The sequence below is a fragment of the Drosophila eugracilis genome, unplaced genomic scaffold, assembly GCF_018153835.1.
Source record: "Drosophila eugracilis isolate 14026-0451.02 unplaced genomic scaffold, ASM1815383v1 contig_1897, whole genome shotgun sequence".
Taxonomy (NCBI): Eukaryota; Metazoa; Arthropoda; class Insecta; order Diptera; family Drosophilidae; genus Drosophila; species Drosophila eugracilis.
This window is the reverse complement of record NW_024572751.1, coordinates 1,654,673-1,669,652: the sequence shown is the minus strand read 5'-3', so window position 1 is coordinate 1,669,652 and position 14,980 is coordinate 1,654,673. Positions and strand designations below refer to the sequence as shown.

Below are 14,980 nucleotides of genomic sequence, written 5' to 3'. Positions count from 1 at the left end.
GAAATCGCTTAGCAGCTAAGCGAAATGGGCGGCGACTGCGACGGCGACCGCGACAGAGGCTGATACTGGGAGCCTGATATCGCGGTGGCAGAGGCAGCGGCCGCAGCTGAAACGCTGGCAGCAGCAGCTCGATACAATTCCGGAGTTTCATTAGGGTCCCCAAAGGGCATGGATATCTGGATACAGTGAATCCATCAGTGACTGAACTTTGACAGGCAATGCTAGGAGGTGTTAATCGGCTGTTGGTCCGTGCTGCTCATCAACTTCTCGACGATCTTCCTGAAGCCTCGTTCTAGTGTTGGCGAGCTGATCTCATGGAACACCTGCAGCACATAGTCCACTAGGGCATCGGCCAGATTCTAAATATGAAAAATATATTTAGTATTAAATAACATAAAACAACAGCCGAAAAAGAAGAAAATTTTCATTTGCTGTTATCAGAATAAGTGTGGTAATTATGATGTGAGGTTATAATTAAAAGAGTAATATAATCAGACTTTTATGAATTATTATGTTTTAACACAATTGACTGAGAGTCAAATACAATTTTTATTGTTGAAAGCAAATTTGGTCAATAATATTACGTATATAAAAACACCATAATAATAAATGGCATATATGAAGTATATAGCTAGTAAAATGGTTAATATATGCATGTATATATTGTTTCTGTTCGACAAATGGTTTTGATTTAATTAAGTTGTACTACATTGTTTATGGGTGAGGTATGTTGGTTGGGCCAAAAGTTGCGATAATAATGTAACAATGTATTGCTTACAGGGATCAATATTTTTCCAAAAGCTTGGGCAAGTTTGTGTCTATGATAACTACCATTTTTATAATACAAGTTTTGTGACAATCTTTATATCTGTTGGTCGTAGAGAAAGGGCTGTACTGCTTTTCCGACTCTATCAAATATAATTTTGTTAAAGATACGGGTCCGTATGAGCGGAGAGATCTCAGAAAGGAATGCGTGTTCTAGAGAGTGCACATCAACTTGAAAAAATAAGCAGTAAACCTATTTAATTAGTTTGAAGATGCGATACTCTTTTGTATTATTCATTATTTTATTGGGTTTTTTGCAAATTCATTATATTCTATAGCCTGGTACAATAATTTAAAAACAATATTTTTTAGCTTTATACGTAAACAAGGAGGAAAAGTTGTTGCTTGAGAGCTCACATAATTAGTAATCAATTTACATTATTATAGTGATTAATAACATGATTACCCCTGTACTTTCCTGCCATCGCCTTAACATAACTCAATTTTATGACACATTTAAAACATTTATTTTCACGTTAAATCTTGCTTAGAATCTAACGTCCAAGCCAAATAATATATATAATATTATAAATGTTTCCTCTGTGAATCATAACCAGGAAGAATTTCTATAAATCTAACTCACCACAATGTAATCTGATCCCACCTTGCAGCGGCTGTGGGTAAGATTGTTTTCATTTATCATCAGCTGGAACACTACCGGATCCTTCTCCTCGATCAGTAGACCAATAAAGTGGAAAAACCGCAAAGCATGCGTGTGCAGGGCCTTCATGTTGAGCTTTCCGTTGTCTTTGAACTTGTTAATTCCCCAATACACATCATTCAAGAAGCTTCGAGTAGTTGCCATTAAATTATCCTTGTTAAAAGATAACTTACCCATAGAATATATCCCCTCCGTAGCGCCGTTCGAAGGGCCTGATTAAATTCCACGCCTGTCTGAGGGCCAATCTTTCGCTGAGAGTGAATCCCATTTCGTCCGTAATAGGCCCTGCCTTCATTTGGGGCAACCGCTTGGGGTAGATGTGGCTTGCTATGCCGGACGACCTCTTCCCAACTACTTCCTTATCCATTCTGTAATTTTTATTTTATTGTCCAAATAGAACGTGTTACAAAAAAAGAAAATTAAGAAAAATTAAATAAATGTGTGGTGAACAAATCACAATATCATTCGGAAGATTTTTCATAGCATACTTAGAGGAGTGAATTTATTTTGGTTGATAAAAACAGAAATTAGTTTTATTTATTAGATTATTTTATTGACCGACTGTGCTTTATGATGAAATATTAATATGCTTAATACACAATTTCGATCTTCTGGCAAGTTCTCTCTGCCCTGTCATTTCCTCAACATTTTATTAGCCTGACCTTTCTCGAGATAATTTATTGATAATTGTTCAGGGAAAAACTGGTAGGGTATTGTGATATTCCTGAGCAACTCCGCAAACGGGGCAAATGCAACGGGTGCTGAGGGCACGACGCAGACAGGGTTCGCAGAAGAGATGGCCACATGAAGTGGCACGAGGATTGATGGCAGAGCGAAAGCAGATGGGGCACCGCAAGACGCTTTCATAATTGGGGGGCACGAACTCTCCACTTGCGTTGGGTGGTGCTTGTTCTGGAACAACTGAAATATAAAATGTATAATTAATCAAACATAATTTGAATTATACAAAATAATTAAAAAAAACACACCAGTAGTACCATTGGGCTGAATCTGTACAATGACGTTAGGTGAATTGCGATTGCCCACATTGAATGAAATTGGTCCTTGATTGGATGTAAACTGGCCACCTGAAAAATATTAAATTAGTAAAGTATATTTATATACATACTCGTATATTTTATTTTATATATACAAAAAGTATTGAAATATATATATATTTATATATATTTTTACACGTTTCGTTAATAATATTGAGAACAATAATATGGTTTCCATTACTCTACAATCTCAATTAAAGTTAATTTGAAGAACTCAAAATTACACAATTATATAGCATTATTAATTTAGGTTTTTTAATTACATAAAAACAAAAAATCCAGGATATAGTATATATAGTAATGTACTTACTTAGTTATTTTATTCATATGAAAATATATGAATTGTACACATTAGTAAGACAGTATTGAATATTAACTCGACATTCCACAAACAGATTTAACTAACTTGTACCCACCTGAAATTCCTATAGTTATGGGCGATCCACCAGCTGATATGCTAAGGTTGATCTCAACAGGAGGCGCAGGCTGCGGATTGTCAGAAGGCTCATTATAACGAAATTCGTTGAAGTCTTCTTCTTCATCAGAATCGACCACGCTGTGAGCGTGACTCCATTCCATGTTTTGGTCCACTGGGCGACCACAAATTACACACAAGGAACAACCATCCTCTGCACAAACTCTGGCACGATGTTCCATTGGTTCGGGCGGACGAGGCGGTGGATAATCATCTAATATTCGCCATGCTATTACTGAATTCAATTTATTTTACAATCTACACAATACCATCAGCATCGTCAGTATCCTCGTTCGAAGGAGATGGAAGGTATCCAGCTCCGTGCTGCGACCCGTACGCTCTATTTTCACTCATGTTTTTTAAACTTTTTTGTCACCGAACTGACCAAAACCTGAACGACTCTGAACATTTAAAATTGTTTGTGCCCGACGCCTGTCATAGAAAGGCAGAGTTGTCAAATATGTATTATTTACTAATAAACCATTTACAACTCATTTTTTTGGTAACAACCCTGAGTATTTTAAATGTATATGTATGTTACTTCTTATAACATTTTTAACAATGCTTAAAAAACATTTAAAAATTAGGTAATGCCGGTAGTAATTGTAACATTTGGCTCTATTTTATAAAAGACTATAAATACGTTCATTCACAAACAAGGTTTTGTTTTTACGAACTTGTATTACGGATCATTTTTTGGGAAAATTTATTACATATATAAACTTAAAAATACTCGTACATAAATCACAAGAGCAAGCAGTCATTTGCCGTCTTAAACATTTTCCAAAGAAATAAATCATTTTATGTGGCTCGCAGAGCATATACAAAGACATCCAAAACAAGCACCTCACAGATAAATGCGAAAATATTGGCGTGCTGATAGCTTTTTGTTGCACATCGGGCATTTATGAGTAGAACTGATGGCAGTCTGGATGCATTCACGACAAAAAACGTGTCCGCATTTGGTCGAAACTGGCTCGCGCTTGCTCACAGCCTCCATGCAAACCGGGCATTTGTACGAGTCCTCTCTCTGGGACAGGTCGGGATCGCGTTGATGGCGTTTGGGTGGCGACACATCGTCGAGATCCACTACTGGAAAAATTGGGGCCGACTGAACTGTGAAGCGGCGCCGATTGGATGATGGAGTAAAGGAGTCATTTGATTGACGATCACCTAGTCGGCTTCTTCTTCCGTCTGGGGTGCACAAATCGATTACAGCGTCGGGGGCACGATTGCGGGCGGATCGAACCGGAGGTACATATTCCAGCAGGGACAGATCTATCACTTCTACTGGACTAACTGAAGAAAAAGAAAATATAAGACTTACATTAAGATTTGATTTTCACAACACCACATTGGACAAAAGATTGTTTATGTGAAATCCACGATAGATATAAGCTGATATGCACTTACTAGAACTTCTATGACGGTTATTACGCACTACTGATGGCGTTGAGGTAGATGTTGGTGGATTGTCGTTTCGGATCAGTGACACAACTTGGTCGCAGTAGCTACTAACTAAAAGATAATTCAGTGATTTGATATGATAAAAGGACTCAAATACAGGGTTGACTTACTGCGATCCAAATTTTCTTCCATTTGGTCTAAATTACGGGAAAGTGATCTAAGCTGCGAGGGAGTATCGTCATTCGGTACGGAAAAGTTTACCACGGATAAGGAGCTACCGTTCTGGGGGGACAGCAGAAAGTTGGATCCGTCGGTGGAAGTGACACTGATACTAGTTTCCGGGGATAAATCGTAATGCAAGGATGAATTGGAAGGCAATGGGGATGTGGAATGTGCGGATAAATTGCGCTCCTCGGATGAAGGGGATTCAGATGATGAAGGCGATTCCAAGTCTGAATTGGACTCCAAGGATGAATTGGTTGCTCCAGAAGCAACAGAACTGGAGCTAGACGCGCTAGAGTTTGATACGTTGCTGTCCGTTGACTGGCCAAGGTTTGGAGATTCAGCTGCTGAGTCCTACTAAATAAAACGTGCCTGAGTCCGATTTGCCCTTTAATTATGAGGGAGATTAACTTACAAAAGAAAAAATGGTCGAATCTGACATGCTTCAAACTGTAAAGATACAAAAGTAATTCCCAAAAAAAAGAAAAGCTGGGTACTCTTGGATATATCTCATTTGATTTGCTATTGATCGAACTATTGCAATAATGCTCAGAAATCGCGGCACAGCTTTAGAGATGGAACTAGAAAGGCCGACCATACCAACGTTAAATCGATTATAGGCAACTGGAATATGGTATTTTTCAATGTTTTTGGAAATATTTGGGTTGTATATGAGAATGAACTTATTAATTACATTAAATATATATATATAATAACTGTTTATATTATAACCGTTTATACTAAATATTTAATAACCTTTAGAAAAAAAAGTCCCTCGGATAGATTTATTAAAATTTGTAGAGCATTGACTGTAAAACCTTTTCTACTATAATTATAAAATATAGTCTATACTGAACATACTTAAACATACCAACTCTTTTAAAAACGATAGTTTTCAGTCGAAAACAATAGGTATCGATTGTTATCGTGAAGCATTGCACTGCGGCACGTCATCAGAAAGCAGAATTATTATTTTCAACGAAACAAAACAAATACAGTTCCTTGGAGGAATGGACAAGGATACTTTTACGCTGCAGTCCATCCGACAGGACCTCATCGAAAACAACCTGCAGGCTAAGGCGATAATACAGGTTAGTGTGCGCAGCTGTAAAGGAAACCTAAAGTCCGAACTCCCTATTACAGGACATTCTGAATAGCCGCACCTCAATAGCTGAACTGGAGGAGCTAAACGAAGCGGGGCGCTCTAAGCTATCGGCCATCAGGAGGAGTATCGAGCGCTTAGACGATTGGGCGAGGGACACGGCAGACGCGGCGCTGGCCAAGGAGGTGGACACCCACCGCGATCAGTTCTCCAAGACGCTGCAAGCGTTTCGTAAAGCAAACGTATCCACGATGCTGGAAATTGAGAAAGCAAACCGCGAAGAGCTGATGGCTATTACCGGTGAGACTGAGCTGCGCCAACGAACGACGACAAGAGCGCGGCACAACCAGGGCAGCCTAGTCTCCCAGGAAAACGATGTTACCGAAAAAATGCTGGCCATATCGCGACACCTTTCGGAGACCACCCAAAAGAGTGCCGTCACTCTGGAGACGCTGGTGGCATCGTCACAGAATGTGGAGGCCACCAGTGACGAACTGCAAAACACTGCTGGTAGCATCACCATGTCCGGCAAACTGCTCAAGAAGTACGGACGACGAGAGTGTACCGACAAGATGCTACTATTCTTTGCCTTCTGCCTGTTCCTAGCCTGTGTATTCTACATCGTTCAAAAAAGGCTCTTCTAGAGTCCTCAGATATGCACCTTTCCCTGCCTACCCTAAGGTTGTAGCTTTTGTTGTCTAGGAATTAACTGTTGTAGGCTAAGCTCATAACCATATGTTACAAGCACCGCTCTTTTATTTATATTTATTTAGTGATTAACCAAGTTGTATCTGGTTTTTAATGTATAAAATACATGCAGGATAGAAAGAATATGAGAACCTTCTTTTTACATTTATTATGCGTAACTTTTTAACAACCTAAAAAATCTAGAAGGGACACTTAGGCACTCCGCCTGGGTTGGTGAATCCGTTGCTGTTCACCACGCGGCAGATTTCCTTGTAGGACCGACTAGGCTTTCGAGCCGGAGGACGACTGGGGTAACTATAGCCGGGGAATAACCATGAGAAATCCGGTCTGCAGTTGGCAAAACTCAGCGTCAGAATCCACAGAAGAAAATATACAATCGACTTGGGCATTGCCACTCTGTCCGAGATTAAAATTCCGAATAACACCGTAACCGATTTGCATTAGATTTGGTTGGCATTACTATAAAACATCCGCTACCTTGTACAGGGGTGAAAAGTAAGTCTATTTTCGAATCTATTCTGACATACAAACTTGGGAAGCTGATAGCAGATTTGCGTGCCTCACCAGAGTGATATTCTTATCAATGAAATATTCGGCCTTGCAAAATTATGTCAAAGCTAGTTGATTCATTTCCTAATCCGGTCTATATAGATTTTTTTGAGAAAAGGAATTAATAACCTTATAATAAATTTATAGGCCTTGATTCTATTTTCGAAAAAAACTTTTACGTTTTAATAACTCTTTCAGATGACGTTACGATATTAGTCATTACCACGGATTCAGAAATTGGTTTGTATTCTTCAGGGTAGAAACTTAATATCAAAAACAGTTGAACCACATATCTATAAAGAAAACATCCATTGGTGGGTATCAACATTATTTCTTGTTTTTAAAAGTGGAACTTCCCGCCTATTCAAATATTTATTTGATATCGATAGCTTGGTATTTTTGGTATTTATTGTACAACACTCAAACTTATTAAAAACTTGACAACACTTGTCGTGTTGTGTTGTTTTCGTTAATTCCTGAATTGTTTCCCGCTTTCTCGTGGTAATTACTGATACAAACAAAATGAGCACCGCTGTGGAAGTGGCCAACAAGGTGCCGGGAAAGTTGGCCAACTACTTTGCGCTGCAGTCAGCGTTTGAGGTAAGTTTTTATGGATAAGGAAACCCGCAATAACGCGATCTGATCTTAAATTTTAAATTACAGAAAGCCCTGGAACTGGCCATCACCGACGGCAAAGTGGATCTGTTGGTAAAAGAGTACAATAGCTTTACAGCTAACACCGAGCATGACAAGCGCCTGCCGATGGACCATGCGTTCCGAGTGCTCCTGATGAAGCGGCTGGACGACGATGTGCAACGCATCGGCGAGTTGGTGCGCCTCTCTGTAGACGCTACGCGGACCGAAACTGTGTCTAACACCATTCCGGTCGTGCTGCTCATCGACACCTTCGACGTAGTCACGCTGGACAAGTGCCAAGAGATCTTTCGGTTCGTCGAAGAGATGGTGGAGGTGTGGAAGGAGGAGATCTTTTTTGCCTCATGCAAGAATAACATCCTTCGTATGTGCAACGATCTACTTCGTCGCCTCTCACGCACCCAGAACACAGTTTTCTGCGGACGCATCCAGCTCTTCCTGTCGAAATTCTTCCCCTTCTCTGAGCGCTCTGGCCTAAACATCGTGTCTGAGTTCAACCTCGATAATTTTACGGAGTACGGACTGGATAGCAAGGACCACGACGAGAGCGATAATAAGGAACTGGAGGACACCGCTGAGGATATTCCGCTAAAGATCGACTATGACCTCTACTGCAAGTTCTGGTCGCTGCAGGACTTCTTTCGGAATCCCAATCAATGCTACAACAAAGCTCAGTGGAAGATGTTCCAGATGGTAGGTATTTACTTAGCTTTTTTTGAGCCCGTCATCTTTTTATTTTATCGACCATGTATTTGTATGTGTACACTTTATAGCACGCGCAGAATATACTGCAGTCCTTTTCGAGCTTCAAACTGGAAGACGTGCGACAGAGTAGCAGCGACAATGCTAGTGATAGTGGTCACGCAATGGAGGTGGACGAAGAGGCCGTTGATGCTGCTGCGGTGACCGCCGTAGTCAGGGCGAACCACTTTTTCGCTAAGTTCCTGACCAATCCAAAGCTTCTAGCACTACAGCTATCAGACGCCAATTTCCGGCGTGCTGTTCTAGTGCAGTTTCTTATTCTCTTTCAGTACCTTCAAGTCAGTGTAAAGTTTAAAAGGTGGGTATATTAAAAGCCCCAATTTACACGGATTGACATATGATGCATTTTCTTTCAGCGATACTTATACTTTGACCACAGACCAGGCAGACTTCATTAAGGAAACAGAGTCTCGTGTCTATAAGTTGTTAGAGGAGACCCCTCCATACGGCAAACGGTTCTCTCGAACTGTACACCATATGCTGGTGCGTGAGGAGATGTGGAATAACTGGAAAAATGAGGGCTGTAAGGAGTTCAAAAAGCCGGAGGAGCCTGCCGCGAGTGATGATGACTTAAGACCACCTACTAAGAGACCAAGACGTGCATTGGGCGACGCACTACGCGATGCTGCCCGCAACGGCAAGTTCTTTTTGGGAAAGTACGTAATGATAACTCGAGCAAAGTCATAAAATCAAATAATACACTTTTAGTGATAACCTTACTCGTCTGTGGAACTACTCTCCGGATAATCTACAGGCCTGCAAAAGCGAACAGCGTAACTTCCTGCCACAGTTGGAAACATATTTAGAGACGCCGCATGAGAAGATCGACCCAGCCTTTGAGTGGCGAGCCTTGCGTTTACTTGCTCGCCAAACACCACATTTCTTCACATCGCTCTCACAACCATCGAGCAAAATCTCCGACTATTTAGAGCAGGTGCGCAAGCGTCTCATCCGAGACAAGGAGCCCAAGCCTGCAGCTCTGCTATCCAGCAACTCTTCGGATAACAATTTTGGTCTGTCGGTCAATAATGCCCATGCAGAGGGCGAGCAGGATGCTACGGTGGCTCTCCAGGACGCTGAACCAGAGCAGGATCTCGAAGTAGAAGACAACGAACCCGTGGTAGAGGAGGTGGATGAGGTGCCCGCGCACGAGAAACCACTTATGGTCACCAAAGAGCACATCCAAGAGGTGGCACCATTGATAGGCGAGCCCTGGATGAAGGTCGGCAAAAAAATTGGCTTTACCAACGACGAGCTGCTCTTCTTCCAAATGGAGCACCCTACGGCGAACGTGGCCTGCGTCCAAATGCTGACTAACTGGATTTCCGATGATGACGATGCCACTTTGGACAACTGGGCGTATATGCTCGAGGGATTGGAGATGAATAAGGCTGCGGAAGCGGTAAAGGCTATTATAGAACGGGAAAAGTCGGGATCGACTGCAGCGTCAACTGTGCCTTCTGCCCCCAACGACGAAGTTGAAGTGCTGTCCGATTAAAATTTCCTGGCCGACGACCCACCCAATTTATAGTCTACTTGATATTCGTTCCAATCATCAAATTTCTTTATCACAAGTAAAAGTATGGGAATGCTCACTGTTATCAACCACAGATCAGCTATTACCGATTCCTAATAACCATCAACGCCTCTTTGGCGGGGGACCATTCTTGGGCTTGTTGTGTAACATGTCGGCGCACTTGGGAATATGTCGCTCGGCGGCCTGTTGGTTGAATCTTCGTTGACAGTGTGGGCACTGGATGTAGTCGGGATTCTCTGAAGGCGGCGGAGGTGGCAGGTCGCTCAGTTTACCGCCACGTGCCAAGTGCTGTTGAACCTGCTTAGCGGCCCGTATCGACTGAATGAACTCCTCGTGCTTCTTGCGCCAGTTGTTCTTTTTCACCCCGGTGGTCAGGCCCTTCTGCTGGGCAGCACTAGTGTACGTGGTTCGGGTGCGATTTCCCTTTCCTTTTTTGTTGTACTTTTCGGCTTCGGTGCCCTCGACCCGCTGCTTGGAGGCATCGAAGATCTTGCGTTTGGTGTTCATCATGCGTTGGCACACCGCTTCGTGCTTCTCTAGTCGATCTGTGTTAAAATGACGTCCACAGTGCCGGCATAGGGCGGTGCCATCTGGGGCTTTCGACGGGGTCTCCTATAAAGAATGCATAACATTTGATTAAGTCTTCTTCAGTTTCCTGTTCTGTGACACTCACCATGTTGACCTTTTTAACAGCGGACTTAGTCTCCGCCTGAACCGAAACAAACATGGAAAATTTTTAAAATAAGGTTTTGAGTGTGATTGGCAATACAATGTTACGTTGATTCTACTCACCCGTCGAACCACTGGCGGAGACTGTCGACTGGCTTGCGAGATAGCACCACCAGTTAACCGATTTGATTTCTGCATTTTGGGGCTGCGTTGCGGCGAGGATACGGATCGCTGGGGAAGCGTCGCCTCCTGGGCAGGCGGTGTCTTCCGGGTAACCACTGGCTTTAGGTTTCGGTTCACAGTCCGAACAGTGGCATACTTATTGTTATTGCTATCGCTAGTAATGCGCTTGCTGTCATTGGGTTGATCCCTTAGGTTCATCTCAGATATTCCCTTAATGAGCCGTTGTGTCGGTGGCTGTGAGCGGGTTTTTGCTTGGGCGGGAGGCGACGGAAGAGTACCGATCGGCTTAAGGGGATTACTGCGATCAATGCCAGCTCCTCGACGTCGCTCATCGAACATCTGACGCACTTTCCCATTGCCAATCAGCCTGGTGGTGGCGGCACTTGGCGCCCCTGTGGCCAGACTTTCGGCTTTTGTCTTGGTGCCCAATAGCTCCCGCCGACGGACCTCCTGCTCCAGCTGAGTCCGCTGCTGAAAACGCATCTGTTGGCGAAGAGTAAAATTGTTACAAGACTCTAGATTAGTTCAATCTTCAGAACAATTATATTCCATTATTTTAGAAATAAGTTCGGATTTTGCTTTTAAGGGAAATAATTTCATTACAAAATATTTATCTTGAATTTAAAAAAAAACCAATTAAAATAAAAAACACCTGATTGCAATATTATTATATCCATAAGTTGGTATAAAAAGAATATTCTCTAATTATCTTACGGGCGCAGAGTTAGTGTTGCCATTGCCACTGGGTGGCAGATGACTCAATGCCTCCATGAGGCGCCTGGCCGCCCAGGACTCGTTGAGCTTCAATGGCAGAATGTGATCCTGGGCGAGCTCAGACTCAAAATCATAATGGAGGTATTCTCCGTCCTCGTCCCCGTCCGCCGATTGCAACATTACGGGCCGGAGAGCGCGTGTCAACTGAGCGGACGGGAACTGGACATTAGCGCGTCCATTTCCCCCGAGTAGAGTCATTAAGCGCACAGGTTTCAATGTATACTTGTGTTTTGTTTGCTTGTCTATTCTGGTGATGAGGAGGTGTCACCCCAGTGAAGCCCCCTCCTAGCCCCTGCGAATAAATCCGTGCCCACTTACGTGCCGCCAGTACATAAAACCCCTCGCCACACGACCCGCCTGGGCGAAGGAAACTCTATCCTGTCCCCGAGAATGGGTCGTGGGTAAGGCTATGGGTGTGGGTGTAGGTGTGGACGTGGTTGTGGGCATGCTCCTCCCGTAAGTGTCCCTCCTAGTGCGCTTGTCTTCTGTCTCTGGTGTCCTGGTAGTGGCCTTCGAACTCAGTCATGGCCACCTGGCAAGTCGTCCAAAGTGAAAAAAATGCAAGTCCTTTGTGAATATCGGACACTCGAGAAATTCTAGCTGGCTGTCCTTTTGTTTAGCAGCCAGCCGTTTGTTTTTGTTGTTATTGGCTTGCAGCAATAACAACAAAAAATCAATGATTGCAACGTTGCCAGGACACGGCCCACATGGGATATACAAGTATGTATGGCCACGTACACCCCCAAAAGCCTCAGCAATTGTTGAATGCCGCCAAGAAAGAGCGGCGACCAGGTGACAAAGGACCTTTGCATTGTCCTTCGCCTTCGCCCGCCCTTTCAGCGATAAAAATCGCGCTCGACTATTTTCCTAGCTAAGTTTTTTGATTGATGAATTATTATAGTCGGTCGAATATGCACTCGTGGAAAAAAATTCAGGAAAAACAATGTAAAACGATTTTACTCTGATTCAACGTTCTTTTTTATATTTTATTATATAATCCTATAGGAAATGAAATATTTCATTACTACTAAGCCATTATTTTATACAAATTATTATTTAATTTCTTTTAACTTTGAATATTATTCAAACTATGAAATTTTTAAAACTATTTTTGGGCAATATACATAAATTAATTTATTTAACTTGTTTATATTTGCCTCATTTCTCCCCGTGCACTTGTGCATGCTTACGTTCTTAATGTCAACCCTTTTTGGATATTGAGCGGCTAATACAGTGACGTAGTTAGGCCAACAATAATTACAGCCAATTGAGGGGAAAATGGCTAACCCCCTCTGCACTGTCGGCGCCTCTGTTCGCGGCAAACAGATGGTGTTCAAGGAGCGCCTTTTGTTTCGCTGCGGGGGCGACAAAAGTTCCCATTACCAAATATGGGCAGCGGCGAATACAAATTAATTAGCTGGCATTTCGCTGGGAAACTTCTGCCAGAGAGCCCGAAATAAAACTCCGCCAAGAGCTACAGGCCATTTATGGTACATCACGGAAATTAAAGTAAATATCTGGCTTAAATCGGAGCCATTTTTAATGAAATAAATGTCACTGCCTGTGTTTCGGAGCTAGAGCCAATATATACTGCGATTAAGACCCCAGTGTTATTTGATTAAATATGTGATCAGTTTAATATAAGATGATTCTTTAGCATACCAGATTTTGGGCATCATCTCTGGTAATTTCCTGACTTGACTTAAGAAAACTGGTTTGCCACTGCAAGCAATATTTAATATCTTGCAATGCTTGAAGAATTCAAATACAAACTAGTACTTCGTGTAAATCTATGTTTTACCAGTAAATCAGGTAAATCAGACTTAATCAATTTACTTAATAAATCCGTTTTGACTCTTACCTGCATTTGCGCCAACCTTGAAGTCTTCATCTCTCCGGAACCTTCTGACGCCATCGCCAAATGGAGTATATTCAATTCGACGCCAGCCAGTTGAATTCGATGCGATCGCTGCGATATTCGTGTGTGGGCTCTGGCCAAGGTGGTGATGACGCGACTGAGCTGGGCTCAAAGTGTTTCGTTACGGCAGACCCGGCTCAGACTTAGACTCAGACTCAGACCCAGTCTCTCGGGTGAGTCACGCGATTTGGCATAAAACAAACAAAACGGCAGCAGCAGCAGCAAAAGGCCGACCGATAAATGTCGCCAGGAGGCGTCAGTGGACTTGGATGGACGTGGGTGCCGATCTGGAAGTGGAAGTGGAAGTCGTTGAAACCGTGCCCAGATCAACACCCAGACAATTGTGGGCTGATGGCCGCTCCTAATACGGGGCGATCAATGAGCAAACTAATCTAATTGAATTCACTTTAACTCTCCAAAATCTTAAAAACTCCGATGAAAGCTGTCTTTATTTATAAAACTAGATATCTGGACCAAAAACAAAACTAGCGAACACTGGAAATATTCGTTTAAAATTTGTTAGTTGTTAGTCTTAAATAAGTTATACTGCCGAATTGCTGTGATATGACTAAATTGAATTTTGTCCGACAACTTAATGAAGGCAGAGAAAGCCAACTGACTGGATAAGCAGATACTTGTAGATGTGTTTCATGAAAATTACTCAAGCATTTGGGGGTTCAACTAAAGTTTGAAGATAACTACACAAAGAATTAGGTTTTGAAGTTATTCAGCGCTAAAGTATTTCTTAGTCAACCAACAACTTTTTAAAATCTTTTGATAAAATAAAAAAAAATACATTTTTTAAATCTCCATTTAAATGTTATAAATTACATTACCATATTATTCTGGTGTGATGAGTATTCAGTTGATCCAAAATGTTGCTACCATAAAGAAGTTTGAACAACTATTGATCAACTATTGTCGTCTCGATCCAGAGTGTTCACCAACCGACTTCTTCTTCTGGCTCGACTCATACCCTAACAATACCATTAATTTATGTGTTTTTTGGCTTTTTGGCACACGTCGTTTTGCGCTGACTAATTCCAACTTTGCGCCGGCTTTGTTTGTGTTTGGAGCTGTGATTTGCATAGACTGCCGAAACAAACTTACCAGCTGGATGGAGAAATACCTCCAGACCGGAGCTGTTGGGAGTGGGCTCTGTTGACCTGGGGGGCTGGTTTGAGGGAGTGGACACTGGGCACGCGAGTTTATTGACACACAAAGAAGGCACTTAAACGAGGATTGAACTTTAGAGCCGGACCTCGAAGTGGGTCACTGAAGGATAGGTGGTGGCTCCTCTGTGGGCAACTGGCCAGCTGTTGATGGACTGTAATTACGCATACGCCGCGTGTGTCTTGTGTCTCGAGTGTTTCGGCTTCGATTTGTGTCGCTGTTTCTCTGGCTTTTGATATTTGTTTTGAGGTTTTCGAGCAGCCCGCACTGGCGACTGTTTGCTTAGAAGTTTGCGCGCTAACT

General features: G+C 42.4%; 7 protein-coding genes across 8 annotated transcripts; 2 read left to right on the top strand and 5 right to left on the bottom strand.

The window, feature by feature from the left end:
• Positions 1-221: 221 nt before the first annotated feature.
• LOC108104803 lies at positions 222-1,892 on the bottom strand. Its single transcript, XM_017211119.2, has 3 exons — positions 1,660-1,892; positions 1,409-1,613; positions 222-359 (listed from the first exon to the last, which is right to left on the bottom strand). The coding sequence occupies exons 1-3, from the start codon at positions 1,851-1,853 to the stop codon at positions 222-224; spliced, it is 537 nt and encodes a 178-aa protein (XP_017066608.2). The 5' UTR covers positions 1,854-1,892.
• A 175-nt stretch (positions 1,893-2,067) lies between these two features.
• On the bottom strand, positions 2,068-3,396 carry LOC108115278. The gene is made up of 4 exons (XM_017226636.2): positions 3,289-3,396; positions 2,961-3,233; positions 2,476-2,574; positions 2,068-2,407 (listed from the first exon to the last, which is right to left on the bottom strand). The coding sequence occupies exons 1-4, from the start codon at positions 3,371-3,373 to the stop codon at positions 2,178-2,180; spliced, it is 687 nt and encodes a 228-aa protein (XP_017082125.1). The 5' UTR covers positions 3,374-3,396; the 3' UTR covers positions 2,068-2,177.
• A 305-nt stretch (positions 3,397-3,701) lies between these two features.
• LOC108115254 (E3 ubiquitin-protein ligase complex slx8-rfp subunit slx8) lies at positions 3,702-5,237 on the bottom strand. Its single transcript, XM_017226611.2, has 4 exons — positions 5,064-5,237; positions 4,597-5,002; positions 4,433-4,537; positions 3,702-4,318 (listed from the first exon to the last, which is right to left on the bottom strand). Exons 1-4 carry the CDS (start codon positions 5,088-5,090, stop codon positions 3,867-3,869), a joined length of 990 nt encoding a protein of 329 aa, XP_017082100.2. The 5' UTR covers positions 5,091-5,237; the 3' UTR covers positions 3,702-3,866.
• A 338-nt stretch (positions 5,238-5,575) lies between these two features.
• Positions 5,576-6,581, top strand: LOC108115249 (vesicle transport protein SEC20). Its single transcript, XM_017226606.1, has 2 exons — positions 5,576-5,739; positions 5,792-6,581. Exons 1-2 carry the CDS (start codon positions 5,659-5,661, stop codon positions 6,392-6,394), a joined length of 684 nt encoding a protein of 227 aa, XP_017082095.1. The 5' UTR covers positions 5,576-5,658; the 3' UTR covers positions 6,395-6,581.
• Positions 6,582-6,587: 6 nt separating this feature from the next.
• Positions 6,588-6,932, bottom strand: LOC121529791. Its single transcript, XM_041817763.1, has one exon. The coding sequence runs from the start codon at positions 6,845-6,847 to the stop codon at positions 6,638-6,640; it is 210 nt and encodes a 69-aa protein (XP_041673697.1). The 5' UTR covers positions 6,848-6,932; the 3' UTR covers positions 6,588-6,637.
• A 507-nt stretch (positions 6,933-7,439) lies between these two features.
• On the top strand, positions 7,440-10,033 carry LOC108115359 (THO complex subunit 1). The gene is made up of 5 exons (XM_017226785.2): positions 7,440-7,607; positions 7,671-8,354; positions 8,435-8,721; positions 8,780-9,079; positions 9,132-10,033. Exons 1-5 carry the CDS (start codon positions 7,530-7,532, stop codon positions 9,919-9,921), a joined length of 2,139 nt encoding a protein of 712 aa, XP_017082274.1. The 5' UTR covers positions 7,440-7,529; the 3' UTR covers positions 9,922-10,033.
• On the bottom strand, positions 9,966-14,976 carry LOC108115360 (zinc finger C2HC domain-containing protein 1C). 2 transcript variants are annotated; one of them, XM_017226786.2, is made up of 5 exons: positions 14,615-14,976; positions 13,448-13,791; positions 10,753-11,295; positions 10,634-10,669; positions 9,966-10,572 (listed from the first exon to the last, which is right to left on the bottom strand). In XM_017226786.2, exons 2-5 carry the CDS (start codon positions 13,499-13,501, stop codon positions 10,063-10,065), a joined length of 1,143 nt encoding a protein of 380 aa, XP_017082275.2. In that variant the 5' UTR covers positions 13,502-13,791; positions 14,615-14,976; the 3' UTR covers positions 9,966-10,062. The 2 variants fall into 2 exon arrangements, with proteins under 2 accessions (XP_017082275.2, XP_017082276.2); XM_017226787.2 differs by lacking the exon at positions 14,615-14,976 and having other exon boundaries at positions 13,448-14,089.
• Positions 14,977-14,980: the final 4 nt, after the last annotated feature.

What these genes read in the sequence shown, in the direction of transcription:
- LOC108104803 (XM_017211119.2), bottom strand. Translation starts at nt 1,853, where the DNA reads ATGGATAAGGAAGTAGTTGGGAAGAGGTCGTCCGGCATAGCAAGCCAC. An exon ending in GGAGGGGATATATTCTATGG is followed by an intron (nt 1,614 to 1,659) that starts GTAAGTTATCTT and finishes AACTACTCGAAG; the next exon opens with CTTCTTGAATGATGTGTATT. An exon ending in TGGGATCAGATTACATTGTG is followed by an intron (nt 360 to 1,408) that starts GTGAGTTAGATT and finishes TTTCATATTTAG; the next exon opens with AATCTGGCCGATGCCCTAGT.
- LOC108115278 (XM_017226636.2), bottom strand. Translation starts at nt 3,373, where the DNA reads ATGAGTGAAAATAGAGCGTACGGGTCGCAGCACGGAGCTGGATACCTT. An exon ending in GGATACTGACGATGCTGATG is followed by an intron (nt 3,234 to 3,288) that starts GTATTGTGTAGA and finishes GGCGAATATTAG; the next exon opens with ATGATTATCCACCGCCTCGT. An exon ending in CATAACTATAGGAATTTCAG is followed by an intron (nt 2,575 to 2,960) that starts GTGGGTACAAGT and finishes AATATTTTTCAG; the next exon opens with GTGGCCAGTTTACATCCAAT.
- LOC108115254 (XM_017226611.2), bottom strand. Translation starts at nt 5,090, where the DNA reads ATGTCAGATTCGACCATTTTTTCTTTT. An exon ending in ATTCGACCATTTTTTCTTTT is followed by an intron (nt 5,003 to 5,063) that starts GTAAGTTAATCT and finishes TTTATTTAGTAG; the next exon opens with GACTCAGCAGCTGAATCTCC. An exon ending in GGAAGAAAATTTGGATCGCA is followed by an intron (nt 4,538 to 4,596) that starts GTAAGTCAACCC and finishes ATTATCTTTTAG; the next exon opens with TTAGTAGCTACTGCGACCAA.
- LOC108115249 (XM_017226606.1), top strand. Translation starts at nt 5,659, where the DNA reads ATGGACAAGGATACTTTTACGCTGCAGTCCATCCGACAGGACCTCATC. An exon ending in AGGCTAAGGCGATAATACAG is followed by an intron (nt 5,740 to 5,791) that starts GTTAGTGTGCGC and finishes TCCCTATTACAG; the next exon opens with GACATTCTGAATAGCCGCAC.
- LOC121529791 (XM_041817763.1), bottom strand. Translation starts at nt 6,847, where the DNA reads ATGCCCAAGTCGATTGTATATTTTCTTCTGTGGATTCTGACGCTGAGT.
- LOC108115359 (XM_017226785.2), top strand. Translation starts at nt 7,530, where the DNA reads ATGAGCACCGCTGTGGAAGTGGCCAACAAGGTGCCGGGAAAGTTGGCC. An exon ending in AGTGGAAGATGTTCCAGATG is followed by an intron (nt 8,355 to 8,434) that starts GTAGGTATTTAC and finishes TACACTTTATAG; the next exon opens with CACGCGCAGAATATACTGCA. An exon ending in GTCAGTGTAAAGTTTAAAAG is followed by an intron (nt 8,722 to 8,779) that starts GTGGGTATATTA and finishes ATTTTCTTTCAG; the next exon opens with CGATACTTATACTTTGACCA.
- LOC108115360 (XM_017226786.2), bottom strand. Translation starts at nt 13,501, where the DNA reads ATGGCGTCAGAAGGTTCCGGAGAGATGAAGACTTCAAGGTTGGCGCAA. An exon ending in CAAGGTTGGCGCAAATGCAG is followed by an intron (nt 11,296 to 13,447) that starts GTAAGAGTCAAA and finishes CTTCGCCAACAG; the next exon opens with ATGCGTTTTCAGCAGCGGAC. An exon ending in CTCCGCCAGTGGTTCGACGG is followed by an intron (nt 10,670 to 10,752) that starts GTGAGTAGAATC and finishes GTTTCGGTTCAG; the next exon opens with GCGGAGACTAAGTCCGCTGT.